General features: G+C 50.2%; 1 protein-coding gene across 4 annotated transcripts in view; it reads right to left on the bottom strand.

The window, feature by feature from the left end:
- The window catches only part of SLC8A1 (solute carrier family 8 member A1), a 136,544-nt gene that overhangs the window by 11,260 nt on the left and 105,736 nt on the right, over positions 1–19,548 (bottom strand). For 3 of the 4 annotated variants that reach the window (XM_061990394.1, XM_061990397.1, XM_061990396.1), the window contains exons 3-5: positions 4,857–4,960; positions 1,847–1,864; positions 166–296 (exon numbers count right to left, since the gene is read on the bottom strand). In XM_061990394.1, the coding sequence (XP_061846378.1) occupies positions 166–296; positions 1,847–1,864; positions 4,857–4,960 (253 nt within the window). The remainder of the gene's footprint in view (positions 1–165; positions 297–1,846; positions 1,865–4,856; positions 4,961–19,548) is intronic. The other variant, XM_061990395.1, reaches the window with a different exon arrangement.

Raw genomic sequence — 19,548 nt, 5'->3', positions numbered from 1 at the left:
GCTCAGCCACCTTGGTCCCTTGGTCCTGCTCTGAGACCTTGTGACGCCAGGAGCTGCCTCACTTTGCTGTGATACCATTAACACATGCTTGCCAGTGCTGTGCAAACCCAAAAGGAGGGTTGCCAGCTGGAGGGGAAGCATGGGCACAGGAGATGTGGACAGTACCTTGAACTCGTAGGATTCCTCGATGATGATTTCGAGCTTGCTGTGCTCCCCCAGGACCGGGCGCCCCATCTCTGCGATTCGACGCTCTTCCTCCTCTTTGCTGGTCAGTGGCTGCTTCTCCTCATTCTCCTCTGCAAAGCAAAGAGCCTGTGGGTGAGCCAGGCCTGGCTGGGCACTTTCTGAAGCTGGCTTCCCCTCAAAGAGCAGGTCAGGAAGCCTCTGGGAGGGAGCGCGAGCGACAGAGCAGCTGAGAGGGTGAAGGTCATGGAGGAACAGACAAGGTAGTTTTGCTGGGAAAGGCTAGCAAGAGGTCTGCAACTCATCCAACCTCAGGAGGAGTCTAGTTCACCCTCAGGGCTAGGGAACAGCTTATTGCCTGGTACACTCTCACAGGAATGCTGGGAGGGCACAGACCATCATTAAGGCTGCTCCATTTCCCAGCTCTCCAGGTCTGCACTGGGGCACGGTCAGGACATTTCCATCAGCCTGGTTGAATCAGAGAGAGCTGCCAGCAGCCCCAGGGCTGAGCTGGTTATGAAATCTTGGCTCTGCCTCCTTCTGAGCAGGGCTTTACCTTGGGGAGGGGGCTGGCAACCAGAGAGCGTGAAACTCCTGAAAGAGGAGGCAGGGGAAGGACTGCAAAAGCAACAGAGCAGGTCTGCACTTCCACTGGCATCTGTGCAACCTTTGGGGCACAGGGACCTCAGGCAGCATGGCTTTTGTCACTGTCCCTGCACAGGTCCCCACTGAGCTTCCTTCTAGTCCACTCCAGGCATGAGCAGAAGGACATGAGGGGTAAAAAGGGCTGGATTCACTGGAGACAGGAGGTCAACAGTCAGTGGGCAAACACCGCAGTCAGTCCGTGCCGGACTGCCAGGGCCCGTGGGCATCACGCTGGTGGGTACCTTGGATGGTGACCACGGTGCAAGGAAGAGGATGATCTCTAGCCTGGACCTTCCTGAAGACAGGTTTGCCTATCAAAGTGATCAGGAGGAGATCAGCAGGAGGGTCCATCCGCCCCACGCCAGCCACCGCCGTGCGGTTAGTAAACTACTCCTACTTCACACAGGGTTAGTGTTGCTCCCTTGCAGGCGGCCCCAGGCTGAGGGAAAGCCCTCCTCCTGCAAGTCAAAGGGGCCAACCTCATGGCCAGAGCTGTGTCAGGCTGAATTATTGTTTCCAGGGCTCCTGAGGGGCTGCTCTGAATCATGTGGGACTTGGGACCTCCTCTCTCCACAGTGCTTGGCTAATGCCAGATGCTTGGCTGGTTAATGCTGGATGAGCAAGCCAGGTTTGGCTATGGCCTGAGGAGTGAGGACAGGGTCCCTGTGCTGTGCAGAGCCCTGGGCACACCTCCTCTGCAGGCTGGACCAAGTGGTGAAGCCCTCCTTGCTCCAAGAGATGGAGAGAGGGGCTGCCTGCTGCTGCAGGGCTCATGGATCACCCTCCCCAAGGTGGGGGTTAGGCACGTGTGGCAGGCAGAGCACTCTGTGAGAGGACACAGTGTTAACGTGACCGGCTGTGGCAGCGGGGCCACAGCACGATGCCTTCTTACCCTTCCAGAGTTTCCCTCCAGGACAGAACAAAAGCAAAGAGGGAAGCAAGAGGAAAGAGCGGGGTAAGCATATGGCCATTAAAAGGAGGGAAAGGGGAGGGGGCAGGGCAAAGCAGAAATTCATACCTGTGATGGTGAAGCCACCTAGATGAAACATAGAGAGAGACAGAGAGGAGAGAAAGAGAAAGAGTGGATTAGCATTGGTACAGCAACATTGACACCCTGCAGCCTGCAGGGATGTGGGGGTCCTGCCCTGCCCCATGGCCGGGGACTGTGGACATGGTGTGTGTGAGGGGCTGCTTCCTGATACACACCCCAGGGATAGTGTGGGGAAACCTGAACACTGGCCTTTCAACACACATCTGCAAGCTGCCACCCTCCAGTATCTAATATCTGCTGTGGAGCGGGTAAAACCAGGGTGAGCCTGGCCTGGGGGCATGAGGCTGTGCTTCCATCCCTGGTCATCCTATCCTAGGGATGGCCAGCAAGGAAATTCAGAGGCTGGGTGGGCTCTAAACCTCCCCAAGGCTGTATGCAAAGCCTGGACCATCTCTTCAAAAACAAAGGATTGGCCAACTTTCCTGTCCAGCCACAAGCATCCCTGAGTTGCCAGGCACTCCTGGTTCTGCCATGCCAGTGTGTAAGAGGCCATGGGTTAACTTGCACAGCCAGGTTTGTAACTCGGGGTGTTGGTGGATTTACTGTGGCTGTAACACCACCTTGGGGCTCTACTCCAAGGAAAGATGTGGCATTAGATACCTGAGCTTACTTATACAGTGCTGACCACCCTAAAAGAGAACATTGGGAGCAAAGGAAAACGTCAAAGGAAACCAACTTGTCCTCCGAAAATACGCAGACAAAGGGGGAGAATGGAAAAGGAAAACGAATGCGCGCTTACCAAGCTCATTCAACAACAGGGCTGTGGAGGAGACAGACAGAGACAAACACAGAAGAAGAAAAGTAAATGAATAATGAAATCAAAAGGGATATCCACAGAAAGACTCCAGATCCCAAGGGCAGAGATTTCAGATCTGTGAAGCTGCAGGATACCGTTAGTGTTGAGAGAAAAGGCACTAAAAATAAAGGAACAGAAACGTTTCGTGGGGGTGTGGATTTAAAATAAAAACTATCAAACATGGGGTGAGGATGGCATTGAGGCACACTTCCAAAAATTCATTTCCCCCCTTTGAATTGTAGGTGCAAGATCTTCCATTGGTCTCGGAGGCAGCTCTGCCCCGGGGGAGGACACAAGACGTCCCCTGTGCGGCGGCTACAGGCTTTGCCATCCTCCAGCTGCCTCGTGGAGAGCAAGAGCTCCAGCAGGCAGCTGTGCTTCTGCCATATACAACAGGAGAAGGCTGTGGCAAGGCTTGGCTCAAGGATCTTCTCGCTCAACAGTTTTGGCCTTCAAAACAAAAGGACAAAGCCTCTTCCTCGGTGCACTGGTGGGTGTCTGGTTCCTGAGGTGCGGACCCCACCATGGCTACGTGCCCAAGGGTGATGTTTCAGAGAGGCTCTGGTCTCCAGGGTGCTGAGCACACAGCCCACCCCAATTTGCTGCCTCTTGTACAAAACCAGGCACAAAAAACAAATGAAAAAACCCCAACCCTCTGCATGGCCAAAGCAGCAAATGGCATCTTTGACAACCTTCACTTGCCTTCCAGCTAGTGAGTTTGCAAGGCTGAGCTTCCTTCAGGTTTCCCCAGTTACCTTTGTGACTGTGAAGATGAGGGGCTTGCTTTCCTTTTATATTTAATGAAACATTTCAGTTGGGATCTGGTGTTGGTACCACAGTTCTCAAACCTGGGGCCTGGAAGGCGTGTTTGCTCTTGCTGGACTCAGGCAGACTGAGCCCATGCTGATCCCTGTGGAGCTGGGCAAAGCCAGAGGTACCGAGTTACCCGTGTGTCCCTTCATCCTGGCAACACTGGCTGTGCTCCACAGATGCCACTGGCATCGTTTAATGACATAAATCCCACCTGCAGAGCCTAAGCCGTGCCACTCTCTCTGTTTTTTTCAGCCCTACTGCTGTTGGCTAGTCACATAAACCTGCAGGAACCCTGATGGAGGGGATGAAGCTGCTGCTGACCTAGATTTCACCTGAGCTGAAGGGGAACGTGGCATTGCTGCCGGATGTGTTTTTAGCCTGAAATACAGCAGCATGTCCCTCACTCAGCATGAGGAGTGCTAGGGGCAGTCCCTAGCACATAATCTATTACAACCCCATGCCTGCTGCAGGGAGAGCTTATGTCCCAGAAATGAGAAAGCACCTCCAAGGCAGACAGACCAAATGCTGCTGCCAGGTTTGGGTGTGTTTTTTTTCCACAAAGGCTTTAATATGGGTCTGTTGTAGGGCAACTAATTATCTTAAGTAACTCTAAGGCTGCTTCTTGCTCAGCCACCAATAACACACAGAATTAGCTGCTACTATTAATTTTCACTTAATTTCCTAGCAGGAAAAAAGCACAGGAAAGCAAGTGAACTCTTTTGTGTGTGTGTGTGTGTGGGGAAAGGTTTGCAGTTGGTTTAGAAATGTGATGAAAGAGGAAATTGTTTTTATTATTCCTATGAGAAGCTATTAGTCAGTGCAAAGCCATGAAACTTATGAGCATAACCTGATTTCTCCTAGACTGATTCCATCTCATGGTATTACCTGCCTGTGCTGTGATTCTCAGCTATTTTCAGATCCTACTGCCAGCATAAAAGGGTTAAATTACTGCTCTGGCCATGCGTTTTATTGCAAGCAAAGGCTCTTTTTCATCTTCTGATAAAAACGATGCAGCATCACCTTTTTGGTTTGGGATTAAAGGAAGGTGTAGCTGTGATGTGGCAGGGGCAATGCTCTCCAGATATCTCAGTGGGGGGCTGGTGATGCTCCTCATCCCCTGCCTGGGTGCTCCGGGGCCCTCCTGGGAGCGTGTCTTGCTCCCCAAGGGACCCTCGTGAGCGAAACGGAGTCCTCCCAAAATGAAAGAGGAAAGAAATACAGGGTAAAAAGGTGCAGTGGCCAAGCTTTGAAGGAGGGAGGCAAAATGACCGGGAGCCAAAGTGCGAGGAGAAAGGAGTGTGAGAGTAGGGAGACACAGAGAAAGCAGTCGGCAGCGTCTCGAGAGCTGGTCTGGTTTTACTCTCACACCTTTCACTCCTCGTCGTAGCCACACCGGGTCCCCAAGCACAAGGAAGAAACTGCACTCTTTCTCATACTCCTCACGGTCAAGTACTCTAAGGGTAATGAATTTCCTGTGGGAACACAAGACAAAGGCAAACACATGATTGGCGTCACACACGCATGCAGTTCACGTCCGCCTGGGTGCCGTGGTGCTGGAGATGGTCGGGTGGGGGGAAGCGGCTGCACATCCCCCCGGAGATGGGCAAGGGCAGGAGCATCCCCACCACCCCTCCGGGCTTGGAGCTCGGTGGGCTGGGGAAAGGCTGACTTTGGGGGGCGGATGGGAAGTGCCCTCGCTCCTGCCCTTTTCCATAGGCGTTGGGGATGTGAGCTCGGTGGTGCAGGTGCCAGGCATGAGTGAGCCAGACAGGGACACACAGGCTGGGCTCAGCCCCGGAGCTCGTCCCCCACCTTTCTTCTCACTCATCTCCACCAGACGGGGCTCCCCGATCTCTAGGTAGAAGGTCTTGTTTTTCTCATACTCCTCATCATCTATCACCTTGATTGATATCGTTTTGCTGGAACAGAGAAGAAGAAATAGAGATTCAAGAGTAAGGGGAGAAAAGGAGAGGAGGGAACACAGGGAGAGGAGGAGGAGGAGGAGGAGGAGGGTGGAAATGGCAGGAGAAGGGGGCTGTGGACAGAAAACAGTGGGTTTGGTAGCACAGGCTGGAGGGGCAGCACAGCCAAAAGAAAAGAGCAGGAGCAGAGGGGCTGAGCTTGCCATGGGATGAGCATGGGCCAGAGCCAGAGCACCGGCAGCTCGCAGGGTGCCATCCTCCCCAGCACGGCCAGAAGCCACAGCTGGGCATGGCACAGCCTGCACCAGCCTCCCCCAGTGGGGACTCAGCCCAGGGGCAGCAAGAAGTGCCTCTGTCCAAAAACCCAGGGTTTTTTTTTCTGTGGAGGGAACATAAGGGACAGTTGGTCTTTATGGTTAGGGCAGGTGAAGAGCTTCCCTGACAGTGAGACCTGAAACCGTTACAATTGGAAAAGATCTTTAAGATCTTCAAGTCCACCCACTAGCAGCACATCCCTTCCCAAGCCCTGAAAGTTTGGTTCTCTCAGAGTCATACAGCAAGTCTCTCTTCTCACATGGCCCAGAGTTGCTGAGTTTGCCCCTGTGGCATCAGTAGGGAAGGTCCAAAGGCAGAGCACAGCAACAAAGCACACACTACAAAGGGTGAAAGCCTTGTAGGAGGCTGTGGCCACCAGCAGAGAGATTTGCTGCTTGGGACATCCAACAGAGTGAAAACTGAGTGAATAAATCACTTTACCACAGGAAAAAATAGCATGGAAGAAGTTTTCCAGTTCTTTTCAGGGATTCATGTATGCAGACCAGAAATATCCAGCTTAAAGCTGCTCTCCAGAAGGTGACCAAACCCCTGGGGTACGAGAGGCTAGTGCTATTGTGGTCTTTCCTACAGTGCAAAGCCCTTTCAAAGACAAGATGGGAGGCAGAAATCCAGCAGCCAGGAGCAACCTGCTCACTATCAGTGCTGCTGGGATGGGACCTCTTCCTCTGATCTTGTCTCAGACAAAAAGTAAGGAGTAAAAAAGTCCCCATGCAGTGACTGTCTGCAGCCCTCTGCTTGCTGCTGGCATGCTGGCTGGGTTTGCTTTTTACCCCATGCTTGATGGCACTGCCCTCCTGTGAAAGTTCTTACTTAAACAAGTTTCCCAGTCATTCTCCCCCTGACCCAGCCCATCTGTCCTGTCCTAGAATCATTTCAGTTGGAAAAGACCTTTAGATTAAGTCCAACCCCTCCCCTCACACTGCCCAGCCCACCACTGACCCATGTCCCTCAGCACCTCAGCTACACGGCTCTGCAGTATCTCCAGGGATGGGGACTCCACCACCTCCCTGGGCAGCCTGGGACAGTGTCTAATAGCACTCTCAGGAAAAAAGTTCTTCCTCATCTCCAATCTAAACCTCCCCTGGTGCAACTTGAGGCCGTTTCCTCTTGTCCTGTCAATTGTCACTTGGGAGAAGAGACCAACCCCCACCTCACTACAGGCTCCTGTCAGGTATTTGCAGAGAGTCATCACATCTCCCCTCAGCCTCCTCTTCTCAAAACTACATACTCTCATTTCCCAGAGCTGCTCCTCATCAGACTTGTGCTCCTGATCCTTCACCAGCTTCGTTGCCCAACTCTAGACATGTTCCAGCACCTCAGTGTCTTGTAGTGAGAGCCCCAAAACTGAACACAGTATTTGAGGTCTCACCAATGCCAAATACTAGGGCAAGAGCTGAGTATGGGGGCAAAGAAACACCTCTTGTCCCATCCCTTGCTCCTCTGTGCTTTCCATGGGGAGCCATGGCTCTGCTCTAATATGTGACCAAGCAGGATCTGCTGTTCCTGAAAGCCCATGAAAACCCAGGCAAGAAAGCAACTCTCTAGGTGAGTGAAATTAAGGCTGCGCTGCCGTAATTGCTGCCTTTGTCCCCTCCTTGCACGTCTGTGTTGCCACCCAGAGCCCCTCCGTTAGGCTGACAAGTATTTGGCAGCAGAGACGACATTTTATTCCCATTCAGAGTAAACACCACCAAGCACTTGGAGGAACAGCCAGGATGATTTCTTGTGCCTTTTGCTATGAGTCAGAAGCGTATTAAGTTTGCCCTTCATGCTCACAACGAAACCATTTACTCAAAAGCAAGCGGTGCCTGGGCAGAATTGAACAATGCAGCACAGCACATTAGAAGATGCAATGTAATTGTATCTTATAATGAATCTCTCTAATAATTTGTTCTGTTTATAATTATTGCTGCAATAGGTTTGCACATAGCACAGTTACCAAGCACGTGGCTGATCTCACTTTGCCTTGATAAGTTAGGGGAAATCATCGTGTATTAAAAACCTAATGAAGGATGCAAAAATGCTCTCAGCCAAGCTATCAAAGAGGGCCTGACAGAATTAACAGAATGGCACAATTTCAACCACGTTGCTGACAAAATCAATAATTTCCCTGGCAGCTCCCATGGAAATGTACACTGCACTCTGCCCTCACGTAGCAAACAAAACCCCCCCTTGCTTGGGAAAGTTAATTAAAAAAGGCTTCCTTCATCAATTCTGAGGGCAGCAGAGGTATGGAGATGTCAACTTCCAATGGGTGTGCTCTGGCTTGCTGCCTGTGGCTTTCCTCAGAGCCCCACGAAATATTTCTCTGTCACACAAAGAAACTTGGGTGCCCATTTAATAAAGCTGATTGTGGTGCTTAGAGACTCAACAGCAACAGGACTTCCTTGAAGAATGTGGCATCACTGCTAGTGGTCTGAGTGCTATTTTTCAGGGTGTGAGCAAGTGCTCTGCCTTGGATAGACATGTGCTGGTGTCTCTGCTGTACAAGGCCTTTGGGGAAATAGAGGGGGAAGGAACAAAGGGCAAGTCTGCTCTCTGGATTGAATCTCCAATCAGCAAGAATTGCTGGGGCAAATTCATCCCTGGGATGAGACTGCAGTCCTGGAGAAAAGGATTCTTCTCCTGATGGTGTTTGAGATGACATCGGTTTGAGAAGCAGCAAGGATGTGGAAATAACACGGGCTTCTCCTGGAGCATGCCTGGTCTCCATCACACGGCCACGTGCCTGCTGGGAAGCCTCTCTGCTGGGTTTGATCAGGGAAGAGGAGGAGGAGGAGGGATCAGGCAACTGCACAATTTATCCTGAGTTAGAGTAAGGGCTGCTTGCCACAGTAATGCAGGAGGTGCAGTGATGACACTGGATAGTGTGGGCTGTGATGATGAGCAGCATTGAGTTAACTGTGGCTTGCAGCCCATGTTCCCAGTGGCCTCACCTAGTCCTGTGCTCCTGCTGTGTTCAGTGTCCAGTTTTGCAAGCCTGCTGCCTTTTTCAGAGGTACATGGTGGCACGAAATAGGCCGAGACCCAAAGTCCCAACAGCGCGAGCACACGCTGAAACTTGCCTTTAAAATGTCTCTCTCCTGTGGCTCCTTCGGCACAAGACGTGATAGTGCTTGTGTAAACAGAAAACAGAAGGGACACTGTATAGTACCCTGAAGCCCCCACTGCTGAGTCACTGCAGGGCCAGAAACCAGGAGCCACAAATCCATGAGGCAGAGGGGAAAAATAGAAGGCGAAACCAGAAGACTTTAAAGCAGCTTCTAAACAATCACACAGTTTCTTCACCTTTGTGTGAATCTGGGGTCAATCTAGGTGGTGCTCCCAAGCTGCCCTTTAAATCCCCACAGAGGTCTAGAATCAGCTTTGGTTTAGGGACCAGGAGCTGTGTATTTAAGCCAAGATCCAATGAGTATGCAACACGACAGCCCTTGACAAAGCTGCAATGTTTTTGTACCTCAGCCACACTGCAGGTGGGAAAGAGCAATTTCTGGAGCATCTCTCCAAAAGAGTTGGGTGAATGGGGCTAAAGGTCCTCTGCTGTGTGTTGGCCTAAACCACAGGCCTTGGCACACCTCCTGCCTTCCTCCCTGCTCACTACAGGCAGCCCCAGTGACATCATGGGGCAAGTTTGCAGCAAACCACTGCTGCTGTGGGGATTTTCCTTCCATTGGTGCTGAGACTGAGTTAAAGAGCCCTGCTCTGGTATGAAGGCTGAGGGCATCCACAGTGCACCCAACTGCACTTCTGTACCAGAAATTGCTCTTCCCTGAGTCTGTAGCCAAGGTAATTGCTGAGGGAATGAGTTTCATCTCATTTCCATGTACCAGAAATCAAAGAATAAAGCAAATCTTGCAGATGCAGCTTCAGCTCTTCTCTTCTTGCTGATACCCAGAAGCAACAAGACAAGGATGGTACCTTTGAGAACACAACATAGAAATCCCTGCCCTCCCTCCAAGCCCAATGCCATCCATGAGGACTTAGTTTACACTTCAATCCATGCTACTTAATTTGAACTGCAAAAGCCTTTTAACAGAGGTATTTCCACACAGTCCTTAGTTATGACAGCCCATGGGATGGTCCTCTTGGATGCTGATGCCCTGAGGATGGTGCACAAAGGGAAGAACTGCTACACCTCATGGCCATCCAGCATAGACTCTTCTAATACCTGTCAAGAGTACTGGAGAACAGAAGAGCAGGATGGGTATATAGACAGTATTTCCAGTCGATGCTCTTCCAGCTCCCAGGTATTTGTGTCTCAGCAGTTTCTTAGCCAGACCAAGTTTCTGTGTATTTAGCTCTGCTCTGCAGATTTCTCCCGTTTCCCTTTGAGCTTGGGTAAGCATTTGGCATTTGTGGTACCTCGTGTGCCAGAGAGAGCAATGTGATTGCTAAGGCCAGCTCAGTGTCAGGGAGAGCAAATAGCTGCTCTTAGAGGAGGTGATGTGGACTTGGCAAAAGCATGTCAGTCCACTTGCATCTTCTGGGCACCTCAGCTCGAGAGAGATCCAGGCAGGACATGTTGCGACACAGAGGACATCCCATCCTCCAAAGTACTTCATCTTGACAGGGGCAGATTTCCAGCAGCAGAGACGTCTCAAGTTCAGCACCTACTTCCTACTGCTGCTCAGATTCAGCATGGCAAAAGCTGGTTTTCATTGCTGCACAGTGCACTTCTCAGCTCTCTTTCAGAATCACAGTCATACCTTTTTAAGACTGTTTTCTGTTTGTTTTTTTTCAAGTGAGACAGTGAGGCCAGCTACCTACATCCTTGGAGATGTTCAAAACTTGCCTGAGCAACTTGCTTTGGACTAGAAACCTTCTAATCCAGAGATCTTCCAATGCAGAGATCTTGCCCACCTTAACTGAGATGTTGTAGCTAAGAAAGTACCACTGTGCCCAGATCACCCACGAGCTGGAGCTGGAATAGCTAAGAAGTACTGCCCATAACCAGTAAATTTGTCTCCAGTGGGCCAGGAAAATTATCCACTGTAAACACACAACCAACCAACCAACCAACTAATACAGCAGTCAATAACTTGCTTGCCCATGAGAACAGGGCATACTGTTGCTGCCTGGACTTATTCCTGAATCAATAGACGGAACAATGTGCTTATGCAGCTTGTTACCCGGCCAGCTTCCACTGAGCACCCAGGAGAACTACCATAACAGCTTGGAGTACTTTCAGCTGCAGATTCATCCTGGGTGGGCAGTTGGGAGTGGAGTTCTTTGTCCTAAACCTGGTGCTTCCAGCCCTGACCCTGCAACAGCTGAGCTCTCCCCATCCAGAGGATCATCAATCACAGTGAAAGCATAGCCATGAGGGATGTAGATGCTGATGGTGACATTTCAAAGCCACCTCCATTGGTGCTGCCCACTCCAGCTTTCACTCCAAGACTCTCACAGAGGGCTGGTACATTGATTTCTCATACATCTGCTTGTCAGCCAGTCACTTAATTAAAGTTAAAGCTTGACACGTGGTTTAGGAGCCTCCCTGTCTACCGCAGAGCTGGGCACCAGGCAGTGCCTGTGCAGAGGGGCAAGCAGGCTGCTCTAGGGGACCAGGGAGAAAGCTCTCAAATCATCATCAGGGCTGGGCACCACCAGAGCCAGTGGCCAGGATCATGCAAACTGGCTGTGGCCACAGAGAGGAACTTGGACCAGACCCCAGGGTATGTCTGGAGCCAACCACCAAGAGCAAGGCAGCTCTTCTCTCCCCATCCCCACCTCCACTATGCTTTGCTCTCCACCTCCCTGGCTGTCCTCAACTGCTTGGTGAGTCTCCTCAGAGGCTGCAGGGGCTCGAGGTCCTGCCCGTGCTGTTATAGATGCAATGAGACCTATCTGCTTCTCTGTCTGTCTCTGCAGCACACAACTCTTCCAACCAGGGCACCAGGGAGTGCTTTTATGCACTTAACAGCTTCACTGCTAAAATTTCTGACAGCTACTCAAGCAGGGAAGTTGTCTTGTTGCTGTGAAGGAAAAGGAATAGATAGGGGTTTTCTTCTCCCAGTGGACAACAAAATTGAACCTAATGGTGAAGAGGTATTGCATGCAGAGAGACCCTCAGGTCTGTGCTGGAGGTGGTGGAGGGACATGTGCCTGGCAGAGGACAGGATTCCATCTTTGAAAGATGCCCCACGAGTCATCCATGCAGAGTCCTTTGCCAAACCAAGCTTTGCTGGCATGATATGTCTGTACTTCACACAAACTTTGCTTGCAGTGTGCTGCAAACATGACACAGAGGGTAAAGGAAAACCTGCCTGAAGCTAAGCCTGATGTGTGCTCCGTGAAGCGTGGATATGATCTGATGTGACAATTTGGTTCCCTGGTCCAGCAGCCCAGGTCTGCATGGCACAACCCAATGCTTACCACAGCTGTGATCAAGCACACCAGCCTGGGCACTGCAAACACAGGGAGGGGGAACTGCTCCCTCTATCCTTCCCTCCCCTCTGGAATCAAAATTCATCTGGCTGCTCTTATTTTCTTGGTTGCTCTCCACCTCTTTTTCCAAAGCTTGCTGAATCAATCTTTGTATGACCACAGGGCTGTGTTGCCATTTCCATGGCTGCACAAACCAACTGCTCCCTGGCCTCAAGATGCATTGTGGTTAAATGACAACAAATAACTCAAATACATCACGCTGGCCTGCTCCACAGCATCACTACCAGGAAAACCCTGGGAAAGGGATGCTCTTCCTTGGCCTTGCAGAGTTATAAGATGTGAGAGAGATGGTTTGCAGAGACAGGAGGGTTGAGAGCTGCTGCGGCATGGATAGCTGGGGGATGACAGGCACAGCTGATCCTCAGTGCCTCTGAAAACACTTTTTCAGGAGCAACAATTGCTGGGTTAGATGATTTCACATGCTAGACTGAATGGTGCTTGACTCTCCTCTTAGGAAGACCATATTGAGCAGGATTTGTTAGAGCAGAAATGCCTTTCTGGGGAATCCTCGATACTAGCTCTGATCTGACTGTGAAGTTTGCACACTGGCTAATGCACTTCTTCATTCATCTGCCAATGTCACATCTTGCAAGGTGCCAGCTAGGCAAAGATACATGGCACTCAGTTGATCTGTCCCAAAACAGGGCCCTGAGCCCTTTTGGTCATGCTGAAGGTGTGGCTTCCCTCTGTGGTTATACCATGGCAAAACAGTGCTTTGCTGTTCTTTCCCAATCCCACTGGTATGCACATCTGGTGCTGGTGATCCAGGGTGCCTTCTGGAGGCAAGATCACTGGGTGATCAAGCAGGAGAGACTCCACCCAGCATCTGGATCTCCAAAAACAGCATGCACAAACAGAGGAATACAAGTGGTAATGACTAGAAGGGAAGACATATTTGATATGAACTTGGTAAAAAATGTCCTGAGTAATATTGCTTAAGGCACCTGGGAAAGCTGACAGAGCAGAAATAACTTTTCCCCTGGCTTTGCAGAACCCTGCCCATGCCAGCTAAACATTGCCATTAGTCCCTACAAATTCAGCCTGTGCTACAAGCAAAGGATTGACTGCCCCAGGGCTCAGCCTGACCCAACATCCTTGCTCAGTACAAAACCCTACAAATCTCATTTCTAAGCCTTGCAGGATTCAGAGTCAAAACCTGGCACTTTCCCCCACTCTGCCTGTCTGGGATTTTCAACCCCTGCCTGGCTGGTCAGTCAGGTCTGTGGGTGATGCAGGCAAGTAACAAAGGGAACAGAAATCCAGTTGCAATATTTCTTCATGCTCCGTCAGAAGGATCTGCCCCGGTGCAGGGAGCTGGGTGATGGGGGTAGTGTGTTGCAGGGATGAGAGGTGTGCTGAGATGAGAAGGGGTCAAGGCTGGATTTGAAATCCCTGCTGGAAAACTTGAAGTGGAAAACAAGTGCAGTGAAGAATAAGATTGTAAAGGGGTTTGGGTGGGAGAGGACAATGGGGTCAAACCCTCGTTCCTCTCCCTGATTGTCCTCATGCACGTTTCCCCCATGGAAAGCAACTGGAAACTCATGTAAGTGCTTCTTCTTTCTCTACACATCCAAACATGCATGCAGCTTTTCTTCACTGCTGTGTCCTCCTTTATGACAATAATTGCTCTAACCTTTTAAAATAAATACTAGTTGCTCTTCCCTGGGTGCACCTGGCACAGTTGCCATGACGATGCTTCTCAAACAGGAGACATCACTCTTATTGAAATGGCTTTGGCATGCCCCAGTATTAATTTCAACGAGCAACTGCCAGTAGAGAGGACATTTTTGCAGCCCTGTAAATCATTTAGAAAACTTTGCTGAGTGAAAGCTGACTAAACAAAACAGTGAAGACCATGTGAAATAATAGGTCTGTATCTAACAGCATGACTTCAGCATCAGGAATTGGGATTCAAAGAAGCCCAAACTATGTCTGCTGTGCATCAGCTGCTCCAGAACTGCCACTGTAGGCAGACTTTGCATCAATCACAGCAGTGCTTCTCTCCTAAGGAAGGCACATTTCAAATCCCCCTCCTCTGGGTTTCAGGGCAAGGGAGAATTCCCTTCATTATTTGGGAAGATAGCGAACAAGGGATCTGAATTGTGCTCTGCCACTCTGCCAGGGCTGCTGACAGGTAGCTCTACGGCTGGCAAAGCAAATATACATGGGAAAAAGAGGAGAGGATGAGGGGATGCTCAGCATTAGCAGAGGGCATGTCACAGAAATTCAAAGGGTAAACATCATTATCTCTTGCACAGGTTCCACTTTAGGAGCAGAATCCAGCTCCATTTTAACTCCATGGTCAGTCATGGATGCATCTGACTCCTGTTGTTTGCTGTCTGGTCCTGAAGATTAACCCCTTATTTCAGGCCACCCCTCCCAAATCCCTTGGAGCAGTGTTCTAAATGCAGGATCAAGGCATCTTGATGGTGTTTTAAGAAATAAGCACCTCGGTACCACTACATTTATCATCCTTTGCCTAGCGATGCAAGCGACTGACTCCAAGGCTGGGAAAGTACCTGAACCATTTTGTGCATGCCCCACTGCTCCCAACAGCTTCTGTGCCACAAAAGTTGCAGTCAAATTGCTGAGGAAAATGGCATCTACCTCTCCATGCAGGCAGATATGATCTGCATTTGCAGGCACAGCACATGGCAAACATCCTACCTGCTCATCCCTGCGGGGGCCCTGCTGCTGCTAATGGACTCCCTAAGCCATGGAAAAGCCTTTTGATCTTTTATGAGCTTGTCACTAAGTGTCACACTGAACTTTTTATTAGAAGAAGCTGTAAGTAATCTCCTGTCAAGGGAGGTTCAAGTGCAACACTCACATTTCAGTAATTTAAATGACTGGCTGCAGAGTTCATTCCTGGTCCAGACTCTCTGTGGCAAGTCACCTCATGCTTGACCAGTATTGGGTTTCACTTCACTGTATGGAAGACATACCAGCATATGAAATGCTGTTGTTACACAGGCTTGAAGCATCACGAGTGCTCATTTCTGAAGACCACGAGACCCAAGCCATGAGCTACCCAGGGATAAAGACAGCAGAATGGGCCCTAAAAAGCACTCTCCAGCCACCCCCAGGGAGGGGCTGCTGCTACAGCAATGCTGCCTTCAACAGTGACAATGTTTGGAGCATGAAGTCAACAAATGACCCCAAAACCTCGACTCTTCAGCTCTGCACTAAAGGTGCTGCTTGATGTTTTCACTCTGCTGTGTCCATCCTTTGGGGATGGCTCTGGTCAACACAAGCATGTGCTGGGGTTGAGTGCCAACAGCTCTGAGCCCAGCAGGACATTATCAGGAGGGGACAAACACGGCCCCTGTGCTTGGTATCAAACACAGCAGAGCAACAGGTAAAGCTGGTCTGCTTCTGAGATTGGTCTCTCTGGACATCATTTCTTTTCATCAAGAGGGAGTAAGCACAGCAGCTGATTCTACCTCCCCTGGCTGGAAACACAGCCAAGCCTTCAGACAGTTTGGGAGTTGTTTTCATTCTATTTCTTTCCCCCTTCCTTTCCAATGAGCTGCCTCTCCAGAGGGCAGAGGAAAAAAGTGTGTCAGCCGAGAGCTGCCCTTTCAAACTCCTCCCGGTCTCTAAGAGCTGTGAGTGATTAATGCTCATTAACTGCAGGGACATTTTGGAAACTGTCCCAAGAAGATGAGAGGACCCTAATATCCTTGGGCTGCCATGTCCTGGCAGAGACAGGCAGGGGTGAGGTACTGGGGTGGAGGGTGCTGCTGCAGTAAGTCCCCCATCCCTGCCGAAGGGTTTTGCCACTCTGGCAGCCGCAGCATCCTGACACAGCCCGCTCCAGTGAGGTTTCCCTGCTGCTGGACACCTTCAGCGTCAGGAGCACGTGGGCAATTTCAAGAGCCCCTGTTCACACTGTGTGACTGACATGCCACCTGTTTACTGTCAAATAAACTGTGAAATACAGCCCTCTCAACTGAAACTCTGTGTATAAAAAACCTTTGAAAGAGACACTGAGTCTGTGAGCGATACACAGGGTTAAAGCCTGTGGTCGGGACACAATGGCAAATGCATATTTGAATATAAGCCTTCTCTGTGCTGAGATAGGCAGGAAATCAACTTATGAGGAGGATGAAAAAATCCTGCTTCTGTCTCCAGTTACCAAGGAGATTGTTTAAACAAAGCTAAAATAAAAGGAACCGGGTGGCTCAGAGAAACGTGAGCGTGGAGGAGCACTCGAGTGCTTTGTGACAGCTTGCTGCCTTACCATAGGACAAGAGGAAACGGCCTCAAGTTGCACCAGGGGAGGTTTAGATTGGAGATGAGGAAGAACTTTTTCCCTGAGAGGGCTGTCAGACACTGTCCCAGGCTGCCCAGGGAGGTGGAGGAGTCCCCATCCCTGGAGATATTGCAAAGCTGAGGCGCTGAGGGACATGGGTTAGTGGTGGGCTGGGCAGTGGGAGGGGAGGGGTTGGACCTGTTCATCCTAAAGGTCTTTTCCCACCAAACAATTCCATGATTCTGTGACTTGGGCAGATTCCCTGTGATGGGCTTGGCCTTGGCCAAGAGCTCTTCCCCTTTTCCTTGGGTAAGTTTCCACGTTTCATTTTACATGGAACAGGTTGAAAATGGCAGGGAGCATTTAAAAATGGCAAAACAGACAAGTCCTTGCCTACAGAGACCTCAAGCCATGTGTCAGCTCCATTTACGGCAACCGTGGTTGGTGCCTTCAGCCTGGACCTGTTTCAGCGTGTTCAGGCCATAAGAGGAGATCTCTTTGTGGGAGCAAACTAAAACCAGTTATACTTGGGCTGAAAATGACTCTCCTTTGTGGCCAGCTCAGCAGCTCCAGTGCCCACCTATAAGCTTGGAGGACTGGCAGAATGTCAGATGGAAAATCCTACTGCAGAGTCCCATGGACACACACATGCTGGATTTGGTCCTGTTACAATCAAAGCCAAAGCTCACCAGATTGTTTGCAAAGTCAGGGTCCTCTCTGGCCCCACAGGTTGCACACTCCACATCATGGGCTGCACAGGGGCTGCCTCAGGTCCAGCTGCACATTGCTGTTATGCTGGAATGGATGATGTTACGTGGAAGTGGCGATTCCCAGAGCTGGTTTCCATCCCTTAACAATCCTTAGTTAAGACAACAAGAGGGAAAAGTTCCCAGATGCTTTTTCTCCAGCTGATCCTCATATTTCACACGTGCTCATGCAGATGCCTGATGCCCTCAGGGTTTTGAGCTAAAGGCAGAACATGTCAAAGTGTCTGCCTTTAAACTCACCCACAACTTTCCACTGATTTAGAGTCTGCTTCAATTGCTTGATGCTTTGCCAGACTTCAGCCATTCAGACTGAAACTTTCCATGTGGAGTGGGGACTGCTGAGAGAGTTCTGAAAAGCCCCACCATCTTTGCCACTGAAGACTCAGCTTGGGGAAAAAAATGCTGCTGCTTTGCTCATGTGAACATTTTTTTTCCCTAAAGACCATACTGAGTAATTCTCTCTTCCTTATGCTTTGCTGCAGAACTTAGCAGAAGGATCTCTCCAGTGCTCAGGATGTGCCAATCCTATAAAAATTTGCTTAAATTAGACCAAGTTCTAAGACTCTAAAAACTTGCAAGATGCGTAGGCTTCTTCGAACTGGCAGCTCAAGGTCTTGGAAGATTTCATCCGCTCTGGAAATGCTCCATCCTCTCCCTGTGCCAAAGCTGCCTTTGCACAGGCTGTGCCCTCAGCAGGGCTTTCCCTATGCCTGGGAGATGCTGGGGAGCCGAGAGCTCTGGCCGTGACAGGGAAGCTGGCAGAGGCGGCCGCGGGGCTCAGGGGAATCTCACATCCGTGCCTCCCCTCCCTCTCCTCACTGTTGGCCTCTTAACTGGGAACGTCTCTGTGCACTCAGACTCCTGCTTGCTCTGAGGATCATAGAATCACAGAATGATAGGGTTGGAAGGGACCTTTAGAGATCATCTAGTCCAACCCCCCTGCAGAAGCAGGGTCACCTAGATCAGATCACATAGGAACATGTCCAGGTGGGTCTTGAAGACCTCCAAGGAAGGAGCCTCCACACCCCCTCTGGGCAGCCTGTGCCAGGGCTCCCTCACCTCACAGTGAAATAGTTTGTTCTTATGTTTAAGTGCAACTTTTTGTGTTCCAGCTTCATCCATTACCCCTTGTCCTGTTGCTAGCTACTATAGAAAAAAGGGATGTCCCAACCTCCTGACACCCATCCTTTAGATATTTATAAATGTTAATAAGATCTCCCCTCAGTCTCCTCTTCTCCAGACTAAACAGCCCCAGTTCCTGCAGCCTTTCCTTATATGAAAGATATTCCAGTCCCCTGATCATCTTGGTGGCCCTGCACTGAACTCTCTCCAGCAGTTCTCTGTCCCTCTTGAGCTGAGGAGCCCAGAACTGGACACAGGACTCCAGATGAGGCCTCATCAGGGCAGAGTAAAGAGGGAGAAGAACCTCCCTTGACCTGCTGCCCACACTCTTCTTGATGTATCCCAGGATGCCATTGGCTCTCTGCAGTAATTTTGGTAGCCCTCTTCATCAGCCCGTGCTAGGTCAGCAATGAAGCTTGCTGGGGCATCTACAACTGCCCCATTGCACTCAGCCTGGGATCTTCAGAGGATAATTCACCTTTTTTCATCTATCCTGATCCTGAGCTTGACTCAGACAGCCAGGGCTGCTGGGGAAAGCCAGAAGCACATGGCTGGAGATTAACTCTGGCCCAAAGTGCTTGGCTTGGTAGGACCATGCTCTGACCTGCTCATTGTGTTGGCTGCCTGCAGATGGAGTGAGACTATGGAAAAAACCTGCTCCTTCCGGAAGGGCAATTTGAAACCAGAAGGTTTAGAAACATTTAAAGCACAAAGAGGTAGAAACACACCTCAATACCGTGCTAGGGAGTTTCTCCCTAGGAGCCACAGGGATGGTTTAGGAGTTGTTGGGTGGAAGGGGAGGCAGGAGGGAAGCCAAGGGAACACAAGCTGCCCAGAGAGCTCTCCCAGTGCAAAGCCTGGGAGGGGAAGAAAGAGAGAGAGAAACCAAGCTAGCATTAATTGCCTTTGGCTCCAGAAAGTCACACTGGTGATGGTAATTACAGTGTTAAGGAGAAAAAGGTGCTTTTAGGAAGAGTTCCAAAGACACTGTCAGGATTCAAAGAAACAGTAGCAAAGTATAGTAAGAGGAAAACAAATTGACCAGCCAGGAAATAAAAGCTGCCTTTTTTATTCTGCCCTTCTCCCTCTCTGAAACTCATTATCTTTTCCTTCAAGCATGGATAGGTGCTGCTGTGGGTACTAACACTTTTGAAGGAGAGAATGAAACCTCAGCAGGAGACTCCATTCAGACAGCCTGTTTCAAACAGGCTGAG

Source organism: Colius striatus, chromosome 2, assembly GCF_028858725.1.
Source record: "Colius striatus isolate bColStr4 chromosome 2, bColStr4.1.hap1, whole genome shotgun sequence".
Lineage (NCBI taxonomy): Eukaryota > Metazoa > Chordata > Aves > Coliiformes > Coliidae > Colius > Colius striatus.
The sequence above is the reverse complement of the archived record's forward strand: the minus strand, read 5'-3'. Positions and strand labels throughout refer to the sequence as shown.